General features: G+C 34.9%; 1 protein-coding gene across 1 annotated transcript in view; it reads left to right on the top strand.

Annotated features, from left to right (window-relative positions):
• Nucleotides 1-13,871, top strand: part of LOC149425775 (uncharacterized) — a 299,336-nt gene that overhangs the window by 191,679 nt on the left and 93,786 nt on the right. Inside the window, exon 3 of the mRNA XM_089641680.1 lies at nt 192-745. Within this exon, the coding sequence (XP_089497806.1) occupies nt 192-745 (554 nt within the window). The remainder of the gene's footprint in view (nt 1-191; nt 746-13,871) is intronic.

Genomic DNA, 13,871 nt, shown 5'->3' on the forward strand with positions numbered 1-13,871 from the left:
AATAGCTAAGCATCTAAATTACATCGTCAATTAATCTAGTACGTTTTTTTGTTTTCTGAATATTGTAATTTTTTTTACATGTTATAAATTTATGTTTCCCACCTTTATTAAAACTAATGTCTCCTATTTGTTATTAATAAAATTATTGTTTATTGAAACTAATAATTTAATATGATTTTTCATTGTTCCAGATATAACAAATCGAACCTCATCACCCGAGAACACCACACAAATTCCACAAACGACAAGAGATCTATCTTCACGTAGTGACTACTTCACTGAATCAACACAATTCTATCAAACAACAAGAACTCCACACTTCCTCCGCCTCGGTAACCAAACAGTCGACATCAACAAATCCTTTAAAGTTCCACAGCTTGAAACAGTGACGATAGGACCAGCAGTAAACACAACCACGGACGGTTTAAATATAACTAAAAGTGATTTACATAATATCATTGTAAATAGTAATAAAAACAGTAATGTATTTAGTGAGATAAAGAATGTGTCGAACGTTAGTTATGTAGTGGTTGTGAATACAGAGGTGTCTGTAACGAGGCCTAGTGTAGCGTTAGTCAATACAGGTCCGAGGTCGTGGCAAGGAACTAAGCATGAACACGAGGGGAGGTACGGACCGAGGTTTGAAGATGCTAGTTCTCAAGATGGGTATAATTATACAGTGGTGGTGCAGGCTGGTGACACGGCCATCATGGACTGCAGAGTTAGCCTGCTCAGAGATAAAACGGTAAGTTTGCAATCAAATTCTCTATAAATTACTGAATTCAAAATTTCCTCTGAAATCATCTTATAAGTGGGTACTTAAACACCAATTAAGTTATTTAAAATTATATTCAGTATTTTTTTAAGTTAAATCGGTAGGTACCTTTGTAAATGTGTATTTATAAGGTAATTGTGTTAATAAACAATTTTGCAAATTTTAGCACTTACTTTGAGTAAAATCGGATCGCTAATGAAAAAATAACTTATAAATCTGAAATAAATCAAAGCACGTATAACATTTCATTTGTTTCATATAAGTGAATGGCAATTGGTTTATTCGTCACGGAAAGATGCTTAGATGACGTGGGCATGTAGAGCCGATGTAAATATAAAAAAGTCGACGACACCCTAGAAATTCAAGGCACGATCAAGTAAATCAACTACTCGAGTCGGATCAAGTCAATAATGATGGAAGAGTATGTATGAAATGATATTTAAATGTAAATGAACCAAGGAGAGTTGTGTGGTGAGACAAAGTTGTATGGTGGTCTATCCTCTCTGAGTACACCGCCTTGAAAACGGCGTGATGGTTATTTGTTCCATCTTTTAAAAGTGTATTTATTGGGACGTACCTGTAAAATGACGTTAGAAATGATTTTTAGAAAATTAAATGTTTCATAAATCACCAGAATGTGTGATTTAGTTCTTAAACTAACTAACCATCACGCCAATTTCCGCAGGGGTAGGCAAAGAGGACGGAACGCTAAAAAAACTCGGTCTTGGCATACACTGCCTGCCTCATTCACATTCATACATCGTCTTATACATACTCTTCTATTATACTCTTGACATGGCCCAAATCAAGTATCTGATTTACTCGGTCGTACCATGTCTTCCTCGGGCGTCCCCTACTTCTGCTACCATTCACATTTGCATCGTATATTCTCCTTACACTCCTTTCTTTGCTCATAATCTCTACATGCCCAAACCATCTAAGCGTCCCTTTATTGATCTTACTCATTACGCTTACATCAGCCTTGCACTCGTTACGGATCTCCACATTTCTCACAAGATCATGCATGGTTTTACCACACATACGCCTCAGGGATCTCATTTCTACAGTATTTAGTCTACTTTCATCCTTTCTCTGTCAGTTCCATGCCATACTTCCGTACATTAGGGTAAATACCAGCACTCCATTGTGGACTGCAAAATTCGCTTCTTTGGACATTTATTTGCTAGCGCAGTTATTTTAACTGCGTTCAGTTCTCTATCAATGGAGTTACCGCATTCAATATCTCTGTCAGGCTTAAAAAAAAGATTTAGTTTTTAAGAGGAAATTCAAATCAAATCAATCGAATCTTGCTATTACCGAACACGCACGCCTAGTTGGTGTATATAGGTGCTTACGAACCAGATCAAATAAAAATAAATACATATTTTAATTGATTTCCCCCATAGTTTGAAACCGTTTATCGGAAAGTTATCAATACAGTTATTAGTATTAATACTGCAGTAAAATTGTGTATTATTTTGTCGGGTTATTTTTGTCGGTATGCGTCGGTTTATGAGTTGCAGGAATTCGAAACAAAAGTCAAATTAGTAGTTATTTTAAATGAAAAAGTTAAATAAATTATTTCATATTCCATTCAATCGAAAATGTTTTATAATAATGAAATTATTTGGATGATTTGTATATCGCCGTTTTTGTGCAAAATCACCTCAATGGCGATGTACAAATATATAATACATTTCTACAATGATCTATGTTATTACTAACTATATATGGAGATAATATACAGTACAATACTCTCTAATGTTTATCTTCTAATGTTTGAATTTATATAGTGTAAGATTTATTGTTCTTATATGATATGTTAATTGGTACCTAATTGTAGTATAGGTTACTTTAAAAAACATAAAAAAAATATGTGAATACGGCACAAGAGTCCCAACTGATCGTAACTTCTGGAGTCTGTGGTATTCCCAATTGGGGTTTGTTGTGTGGCTGAAGACAGTGGGGAGGGGAAAGAGATGTGGAAGGGAAAAGTTAGGTAAGGTTAGGTTAGAAAGTTGGGAAGTGGAAGGTGGGGATGTTTCTAACTGTTAAAATTTGGTCTCCAAACTCGGCTAAAGTCATTTCAAGCAACGCTTAAATTCTTAATGGTGATCTTACACCATGGCGATATTGATAGTATATTTCACTCTGGAACGTGCCGCAAATATTCCCCGGGCGACAATACTCACCCCCGCCTCCCAAGTTGTTAAAAATATTAATTAAAATTTCGGTCAGGAATAATATAAATCACAATAAAAATTCTAATTTTACCACTTCAGCAAAAAATAAGTGTGGTATATTATAACAATTTTAATCATTTGTCCACAAAAAAGTCGTTAAAGTTTTAAATTGTGAATATATCATAATAATAACATTACATAACGAATTGTGAGTAACAAAAGTAGAAATATTAAGAAGTTAGTCACCAGCTGCTACAAAGTGAGACTTGTAAGGATGCTTTATAGTAAGAGATGAGGCTTAGGGAAACGTATTACCCAAGATTAAAGAATTGATTTTAACTCCACACTGTGAATAACAGAAAGAAAGCTCTTTGATAGGGGAGGTAAAGTAAAAAGAGGTAACGATACCCAGTTTCCCTTTAACCCCTCAAATACATAAGTTTGGTAAGATTTAAGACCAAGTCTCACTCAAAAATAAGGATAAGGATAATAATAATATATTTCACACGCATATGGGCATTTTCGCCAAAGTTTATACTTGTTTCCATTCCCTTTCTTTTAGGTGTCCGTCAATTCCAGATTAGAAGTCGGGATATTGTTTCTTTCTAACAAATTCTGGGACTAACTACCATAATATATACTTCTCATTGCCCAGAATATATACTAATGGAAAGTTATAATGTGGATTCTTTAGTGAACATTTTCAATATCTAATAAATACAAAAAAAATGTTGCTAGGTCAGTTCAGTAATGTAAAAAATAAAAAAAAAACTGTCCAATAGATAAATACTAATAATTTTACATTCTTTTCTTTGTAAGGGCTTCTAAAAAGGCGCTAAAAAGATGTGATGTATCTACTATAGATATATATCTATCTGAATTCTATACCAGAAGTGTTAAACGCGATTTTTTTTCAATTTTTGCAAAAATTTAAATGAAAACTACTCGTACATATTTTTCAAAAATATATTATGTAAGCTATTTATAAAACCACCACATTAATTTTACACACCTTAAATTAATTACAAAATCTGACTTTGTTTCAGTAAATGTAGAAAAGGGACATGATAAAAAAATCACCTTTTATTTTATTTATTTTCAATTATAGAAACAAACAATTGATGAAATCATTCTGTCAGCCCTGCCGGGTGACAATCTGTTGCAGCTGGCATCTGCAGCAGACAAGTTACTTGAAGTTTACAGAATGCAGTGCTGTAGACAGGGACTACCGTGAAAACATCAACCACACCCAAGCTCACCAATTTTGAAGGTGTATGAATTATTGCCAATTTAAGTGGATTGTTGGCTGGATGATTCTGTGGTTCTCCAATCCGCGGAATCTAAGGTTTCGTGGTTTTTCTGAGTGTGTAAAATTAGAATACGAATATTTTTAATTTGGTTTTATTTTAACAAACTCACGTTACAACAATTTTATGAACAAAAGCAGAGCGCGTACGTTAGAGGGGATTTAGAGCAAAACCGACGGCTGAAACCTTTTGAGAGAGAATGAATTATTTGCCGCGCGAGGCTTCTTGTGTCTGGGTTATAATGATACCAGTAACACATAAATGTAGGGAAAGGTAAACATTATTATCATTATCGGTAGATGTAATCTCCCTATAAGTTACCTTACATCTAACAACACAGAATTTTGGACAGTTTTGAACGTGATCTTCTTAATATCACAAAAAAAAACTTAAACGCACACATTCGACTTCGTTGCTTGAAATGGTTTTGGAAAGGTTTTGTGACTAGATCTTTAAAGCCTGGTACATCCTCACCTTCCTCTTTCCCATTACCCACTACTCCCCACTATCTTCAGCCTTACAACATATCCCAATTGGGAATGCCATAGTCTCAGTCTCACTGGATTTAGACGGTTAGGAGCAGTGCCAGTGGGGACTTGGGACACATAAATAAACATGTATATGTGGGTTAGAATTGTGAAAACATATTAGATCTATTTATAATTGTGCATTTTTTTGGTAGGTAAACTGAGTAATTACGGGGTGATGAGTGAATGTATAGTTGTGTATTTGTAGGTGTGAGAAGTGGTGATCTATAGAAGATAAACGATATATTGTAACCGCATTGAACAGTTTATAGGTGTGAGAAGTGGTGATCTATAGAAGATAAACGATATATTGTAACCGCATTGAACAGTTTATAGGTGTGAGAAGTGGTGATCTATAGAAGATAAACGATATATTGTAACCGCATTGAACAGTTTATAGGTGTGAGAAGTGGTGATCTATAGAAGATAAACGATATATTGTAACCGCATTGAACAGTTTATAGGTGTGAGAAGTGGTGATCTATAGAAGATAAACAATATATTTTAACCGAATTGAACAGTTTATAGGTGTGAGAAGTTGTGATATATAGAAGTTAAACGAAATATTGTATGCACATTAAACAATATGTACACAAACAAATATACATTAAAATTTTACATTAACCCCACACAGAAAGCATAAGGAAAATAATTTCCCTCATGGCCTGTGTCATCTTTGGGATTCTGTGTGGAAGGGTCTTTTTTAAGGAAAGGAAGGATAGGTAGTTCTGGGAAGGTAAATGGTATCTTGGTTGGGTAGGAATCTAGGGATCAGTGAGTCCAGGAGTAACAGACATGTGAATATATGTCTCCACAAAACAGCTTCTCCCGATCTGGCACGTCACGCAGTTGGTGTGCAGGCACATCCTGAGCACACCTCAACCGGTGAACCCGGTGGCGAGCACCCCTGCTAAACCACAAAAAATGTAGCGAACCACTTTTTTTTTTTTTTTTTTTTACAGTAATACCGCACAAGAGTCCCAACTGCTTCCGTCTGGAGCCAGTGAGACTATGGCATCCCCAATTGGGGTATGTTGTGAGGCTAAAGGTATTGGAGAGGGGAAGGAGATGGGAAAGAGGAAGATGGGGAAGTACCTGGCTATTCAGATCTGGTCACCAAACACGGCTAAAGCCATTTCAAGCAACGTTTCAATTCTGAATGGTGGTCTTACACCAGGGCGATACTGAGAGTATCTTCCACTCTGGAACGTGCCACAAATATACTATATATTATTTTAAATTAATTAATTGTGAAATAACACAAATTAATTAAATAAAATTTATTTGCGCACGCCGGGTTCGAACCCGCGACCTTCGGATCTGTAGTCAAAAGCGTATACCACTAGACCACGCCGGCCGTCAAGTCCACATAGGGTGATTCACCTATCGTAGAGGTGTTGGTTATCCAATTGATCCCGGGGCGGCGGTACCCAAGCCCGCCTCCCAAATGTCATTGACATGAAGCTATTTATGTTTTAAAAATGTAATCTTCAATATTGTTTTTTCAAGAAATATTTTCATGCCTTTCAAAATTTACATATGTTAAGTGTAAAAACGACGTTGAAGTTGATAGTATTTTTATTTATTATAGTTCACTTAGTTTTGAGTGGTAAAAACGGCAGTTAGATATCTTTCATCGTTTTGTGAATGAGACTTTACTGCCAAGTGTCCACCAGTAAAAACATTTTCAGATATGTTTTTTAGTACGTACTAACAACAAACTCGCAAATAACTCAAAACCCTGGGAAAGTTACACATCTTAGTTACACAACAAACTTAAGTGTTTTGAGTGGGTAGGTTCTTAATGTAGGACTTATCTAGGCTAAGCACTCATTAAGACTATAATACCTCCAACCTTTTGTATTTCTTTAAACGGGCATGAACATTCCCGGGGATTAGGATCACAGGGGCCTAGCTACAAAAACTGCTGTTTTGAATTAAACTTGGTTTCGGAAATAACATAATCATATTTATTAGTGACATGAAGCTCTCGTACCCACAGCCTTTTAAGTGTTATATATGTGTATTCCAATCTTTATTTTCGTTTATCTCACTACAATGTTTTTATAGATAGGCCCCTGTGATCCTAAACCCCCGGTTTATTGGATAAGCTCTAGAAAATACCCATTTCAAGGTTTCACGATATCTGAGTAGTAGTTTTAATTTACCTAAATGTAAAACATTTACTGTACAGGAATTTCACAAATTATTTTATTTAAAAAAATAACGAAGTATCAATAATAATCACCTTTTGCATGTCTCACTAAAAACTAAATGGTTAGCTCTGGTCAGGATACCAGAACATTTTCACGGGTCCTTGGCATAACAGAATAACTATTCTGTTGTTCTGTTTTGTCCCATTTCCAAATGAAAATAAAATAATCTCTCTGTATCAAAATACACATGACGAACGTTTTAATTTAAATAATAGTTCATTTCATCATGAGCTATGTGAGCTTTGAAAAATCAATAATTATTCATGTTATAACGTTAGGCGAAGTTAAAGAATATTAAAGTAGTACGGGTGAAACTGGGTTACAAAACTAGGAGTAGTTAGAAAACATAAAAATAATTTTTTGTGGAAAATATCATAAAAAAAGAATATAATACTAATAAGTCTAAACGAAATCCGAAATATAATACGGAAACACGGAAAAGACAAATTTTATACGTTTTAGTGCAACTCAAGCGGGACAACCCAAGGAAATACTGAATATTACTATTCACATTTGTAATGAACCGAATACTTGTACTTGCAACAACCTAGAATCCGTGGATAGCTTAAAATATTTAGGAATCACCATAGACAAATATCTGAGATGGGATTAACTCAACTGCCTCAAAAGTCAGAAAACTTACCCACCTTTTTATGACCATCAGAAATATTCTCTCTGCAAAAGATATGAAATCAATATACTATTCCATGTGTAATTTTTTACTCAAATATGCATCCCTGGGTTGAGGTGGCTGTGCCAAAACAATATCAGACTCCCTGGTTAAAGTACAGAAATCACTACAAAGATTCATCCTCAAAAAACCATTCAGGTACCCCGGTGGTGCTTATTCACGGAAATAAAAGTTCTCGATGTTAGACAACTGTACCTATATTAGAAAGATTATATTACTTGCACAAAAAGCAACAGCACTTCCCTTCCATCGACCACCTTCACGACACCCGACTTTCAAGGAATAATCCAATAGTCACAATAAGCACCACGACGTCTCTTGGGCAACGGCAATTCTGTACTTAGGACCTAAATTATTTAATATCATTCCTAATGCTTGGAAAACGAAAAGTACAAATGTTTTGCGCAAATTGGTCAACGACTGGCTCCTTGATTTAGGGAGGGTAAAAAGTGAAGATATGTTAATCAATAGATAATCTCATTATAAAAAATATATATGTACATTATTGTCAAAACACTGATACATAATTTTTTAAACTCCATACAATACAAAAACACATATTTATCACCTCTGAACACAATTGTCAATTCTGTATTAATCTGTTCTTTATTTATCAATGCTATCGATTATTTTCTAATCACCCAACTATATTATAAACTTATAAACTACCCTTCCCATTTTTTCTACCTTACAACTCCTGTGGTGATCTGTCTTTTTATTATTACTATCTGGCTGTTATTTCCTTTACCGGTTTTGTTTAATATTAAGTGCTAAATTATGATATGAACTAAACTTGTCAATTTGACTGGCCTAAAACAGGATCCATTCCTAGTTAGCTAGTCAAAGTTTCCGCATGTTTTATTGTATGATTTTTATGTAAAATAAATTTATTATTATTATTAATAAGATAGATAACAGAACATTCAAAAAGATAGCCACCAAAAATATGGGAAAAATTAGTTGAAGATAATATTTTAGTAGGAGTAATAATAAAATAATTAAATAACAACAGCCGAGTGGTTAGAGGCGTTGTCCCTTTTAGACAAGATCCCGGGTTCAATTCCCAGTTGAGACCGTTACTTTTTTTATTTTTCCGTGTTTCGTTCTGTTTCATGTTTCGTTTAGATTAATTATGATTATCTTCTTTATACCCATCAATGTTATATTACATTGATGGGTATAACCTACAAAAGTTATCAAAATAGAAATTGAAAATTATGAAAAATTAAAAACATGTCGTAGATACTTATATAAAAAGAGGTAATCAGCAATACAAGTCAATTTAATTTTTATAAAGGGGGTGACAGATTACGCCATAAGTTTAAACGTTTTATATAACTCAATCATACAGACCAGCTGTCACACCTAAAAAGATGATGTGTTATAAGTGTGGCAACGATATGCGCTGAGTATATTTGAAAATAATGCGACCCCCTCCCTTAACTACGCCAGGAAAAGGGATTAGAACAATTTACGGAGCACCGTAATTACGCCGCTGTCATCTGTCAGAGTGACAGATCCCATACAAAGAAATGATATTCCGCGGCAGTTCCCAATTGATCTGACCCCCTCTGTCGAGGAAGATAATAGCGTAATGTGTCACCCCAACATATAATACGTACATGCAGCGCATAAATAACGCGCGCATAATATAGCGTAATATGTCTTGGGCTTAAAACAACCTAAATAATTATAAGCAATAATTAGACATCCGAAATACTAATACAAATTGAAAATATCTCCTGAGTAAAAATAAATGCCGCCAACGGGAATTGAACCCGTGCCTTCTGATGTCCGGTCAGGCGCTCTGTAACCACTGAGCTATGTCGGCTATTTATTTTTTCTCGGGAGATATTTTCAATTTGTATTAGTATTTCGGATGACTAATTATTGCTTATAATTATTTTTATCCTTTTTGCTATGCATAAAACCTTGTCTTATAAACGTTAGTTTATCATTAATAAAATAATTAAAACAACCTTATGCAAGTTGAAAAAAATTTGCATTTTCCAACCATAGAATAATTTATGAATCAGGTAAATTTCAAGTTATTATTAGATAACCTACTAACGTTATTCTGGACTTCAAATTTCCATGGTGGTAGATTGGAATTACTTATAAGTTCTGAGCGGAAACTTTCAAGGAGAACTAAACAAAGTTACCTGCGTAAATGATATATTATGATCTCCATAGGCATGGGAACCAACAAGTTCAACTTATTAATACAAAAAGTTGGTTTTACAAAGTAACTTTAAAGATTAAATTATAAAGTTCACTTATGGGAAAACTTTAGTTTAGTTGTTAAAGACCCACATGTTTATGGCTTCGATGTGCGGTTAGAATTTTATTTTTTCACCATGTCTATTTGGTGAACGTTTCGGTACATAATTAATCCCCTATTCCGTGATTCTAGTTACATGACACAGGCAGAATGCTACGCCTTTACAAACATTATCTGGGCCAGTAGATTCGATCATCTAAAGCCCCTCAATCGGAGAAGATTAAAAGTGTGGTAGCTACTCTCAGTATCACCCTGGTGAAATATTATAATTCAGAATCGAAAGAATGGTTGCTTGAAAAGGCTTTAGCCGTGATTAGTTAACAGAGCTGAATAGTCAAGTATTGCCCAACCTTAAATTCTCGAACTCCTCCCCTCGCTTACTCCCTTTATCCACAGTTAGAAAGAAAATCATTTTTTTACATTAAATGAACACAGAAAGCCCTGAGGAAAATAATTTCTCTCAGGGTCTGTGTTATCTTTAGGGATGCTGAGTAGAGATTCTTGTGAGGAGGGAGTGGAGTAAACAGGGGTCTTAAAAGACCCGTGATGTAAAAGAGAGAAAACACAGAGGCCAAACCATCGTAGAAACGACCCATTCTCATGTGAAAAATATCAATCGCGTACAAAAATTGTACCTGTACCTGTGCCAAAGGGATCAATGACGCTTGTTCCTCCGAGCATCTTCCATTGAAATACGGGTAAAACAAGGACAGCATTCCTACGTGACGCCTACGCTGCTCTTAAGATTGTTTGTTAAGACAGGGGAATCTAACAAATAGACCGCCCGTTTCTGCACAGAGTAAAGTCAATAATGAAAAAAAATAAATTATTAAGTGCCCCGCTAATATAGGCGCACTCCCGTTATAATGTAGTTCCAAGCTGTATCCATTCTCAATACTCCACACTTTATATCTTTCTTTCTGTAAAGTGTTTTCACCTAACTTGATTATCTTTTGGGTTCAGAGGGTTTAAGGGCGGATAGCAAGATTGTCCATCATTGTCCTTCCTCCGATCGATGTGATTTCTTTTGTCCCGTCCTTTGCTATTTTATTTTGTTTACATATTCAATTACGTTTTTCATTTCTTTTCTGATCAGTTTAAGTTATACAAAAGCGGTACCTTTCCACCCAACGTTGCTATTTTAATTTTATTATTATTGGATATATTTTGCATTAAGTGTCCATGTTTGGCATCCCTACAAACATTTCTCGTTCGTAAAACGAAATTACAATTATAAATACACTCCGGGTTGCCATGATTAGAACAAATGAATGAAACCAGCTGTTTTAATTATCCATTTATAAATTATGTTTCCTGTTAATTTTTTTTTTCTTCTTAAAACCCCTTGCCAATCCTTTCTCCTCATCCCGTGTTCCACTCAACATACAGTGTTGACTTATAAATCTACATTTTTGTATTTTGATAGTGAATTTCATATTATAATATATGTAATTTTATATATCATACGCTCGAGGAAGCCATGGCACGATCAATCAGATATTTGAGTCAGGTTATGTCAAGAGTCAATCAAAAAACAATACAAACACCATAAAAATACACGAATGCATAAACACCAACATCTACGATTGCCCCCCTCTAGAAAAAACAGAACAAATAAAGTATCTAGGAATCGTAATTGACCATAATCTTAGATGGACACATCACATCAAACAAATCACAAATAGACTCCTCAGAACAATACACATCTTCCTAAATATAAGAAACATATATAAAATAAAACAATTGAAAACAGTATATTTTGCACTATGCCAATCAATAATAGAATATGGAATAATTGCTTGGGGAGGGGCAACAAACGCAGCTATCGCTCAAATAGAAATCGCATAGAAAACGATATTAAACGTAATACTCAAAAAACATAAACTAACCGACACAGATCAAATATTTAAAAGCTGTGACGTACTTGATATACGCCAATTATATGTTAAAACACTACTAAACTACATTTTCGACCAAAAAGACAAACCCCAACAAACACAAAATATCACTAATAGACCGGTCAGACAAGCGTAGAAAGAAAACATAAAAACTCCGACGGTAAACACTACCTTTGGACAAAGACACCATAAATACCACGTGTAGCGCGCCGTTTTTACTCTCGCCACTACACCATCTCTTTCCCCCGTACAGCGCCTTCCCGCTCACCCATACCTAGGCAAACTAGGCTGCGCAGACGCCCTCTGCGCATCTCCCACTCTCAAGTCGCCACATAAGCCACGCCCCTCTACAAGGAATGGCCTATATAAGGAGCGACACGTCCTAATTCAACCAGTTCATCTGCAGCTCGCACTTCTCTAGTACACTCTCTTAGTTGCGCCTCGTCCTTTGGCACGACCCTCTAAGGAGTATTTTACTTCCATAAGCAAAGCACCAACCAGACCCCGACTGCTGCCTTAGTTGCGCTTCATCCTATGGTACGACCCTCTAAGCAGACCACAGTCGCCGCCGCTCGTCACCATACCGGCACGAGTCAGTTTTGTTGCTCCCAAAGTCTAATCGGCAAGGTTCCCTACGACCCCTTGATCAGTTGATTATTATTGTGATTTGATACATTGTGACTATATTTTACTATATGTGATCTGTGAACCTACTTTAAATAAATAACATTTACCCAACAATTGTGTTACAAACGCTATTAAAGCATTCAACAGTCTTCCACTTGAAACAAAAATTGAGGAAAATAAAAATAAATTCAAACACAACATAAAAAAATGGATTAAAGAACAAAAAAGAAAATACCTATTACCAAAATTCTATAACATAAAAGAATAAAACATATACACGCAACACAAAAAATATATATAAAACACGCAACACGCACAAACACATAAATCATTATAAATGCCGATTTCCATTCTCTTTTAATATTTTTCTTTTAGTGTGATAATTATATTTTAATTTTTAATCTTTATTTTAGTTTAAATTTATCTTTATTTTAATGTTGTTTTTTTTTAAATGTTTAAATTCTTATATTATAAAATGGGGGCCTCAGCACGGGTAAACAACCCAGTGAGGCCAACATTACTGAATTAGAATATGAAATATTGTAAAATAATGTATCAACAATAAAAAAATAAAAACATAAATAGGAGTACGTATGCAAGATTAATACATGAAGTGTCTGCCGAGTCAGGGTCAAATGGCGGTCGATCCTCTCTGCCTACCCCTGCGGGAAATGCTTTGTTAGTTTGTCATTAGTTTCCTTACTTTGGTCCTGACAGGGGAAGCGTTCAGATAAATTCGGTCGACAGTACAAAACAAATAAGTGTTTAAAACAAGCTTTGGTAATTAACTAAAAACTGGGGCTGACAGACCACACTACACTATACCATTTTCAACTTTTGGAGAGGACACTTAAAATTCAAAGCAAATCCGCGTTTTAGAGTTCTTTGAACCAGAGTGACAGCAGACACAAAACCGAAATTAGTAATTTTGATTTATTTTTAAGCCAATGAGACCATGGCTTCCCCAATTGGCGTAAGTTGCGAGGCTGAAAAAAGTGGAAAAGAGATGAAGAAGAGGAAGGTGGAGAAGTACCTGGCTATTCAGATCTGGTCACCAAAAAAGGCCAAAGCCATTTCAAGCAACACTTAAATTCTAAATTGCGGTCTTTAACACCGGCGCGATACTGGAAGTATCTTCCACTCTGGAACGTGCCGCAAATATTCTTTATATTTTTATTTTAGATGAGTATTTTGAGAAATAACACAAAATTAAAAAATAAAATTTAAATAAATGAAATGAAAATACTTGGTTTTAAGTCACTTTATTGATAAATTATATTGTTTTCCAGTTTCTTTCCCTCCGTACTATCGTCAGGACAGTTATAAAAATTATCTATCACTTGTATAATTTTTATAACTGTACTGA

This window comes from Hesperophylax consimilis, chromosome 2, assembly GCF_061612785.1.
Source record: "Hesperophylax consimilis isolate HC1 chromosome 2, BYU_Hcon_1.0, whole genome shotgun sequence".
NCBI classification, from domain to species: Eukaryota; Metazoa; Arthropoda; class Insecta; order Trichoptera; family Limnephilidae; genus Hesperophylax; species Hesperophylax consimilis.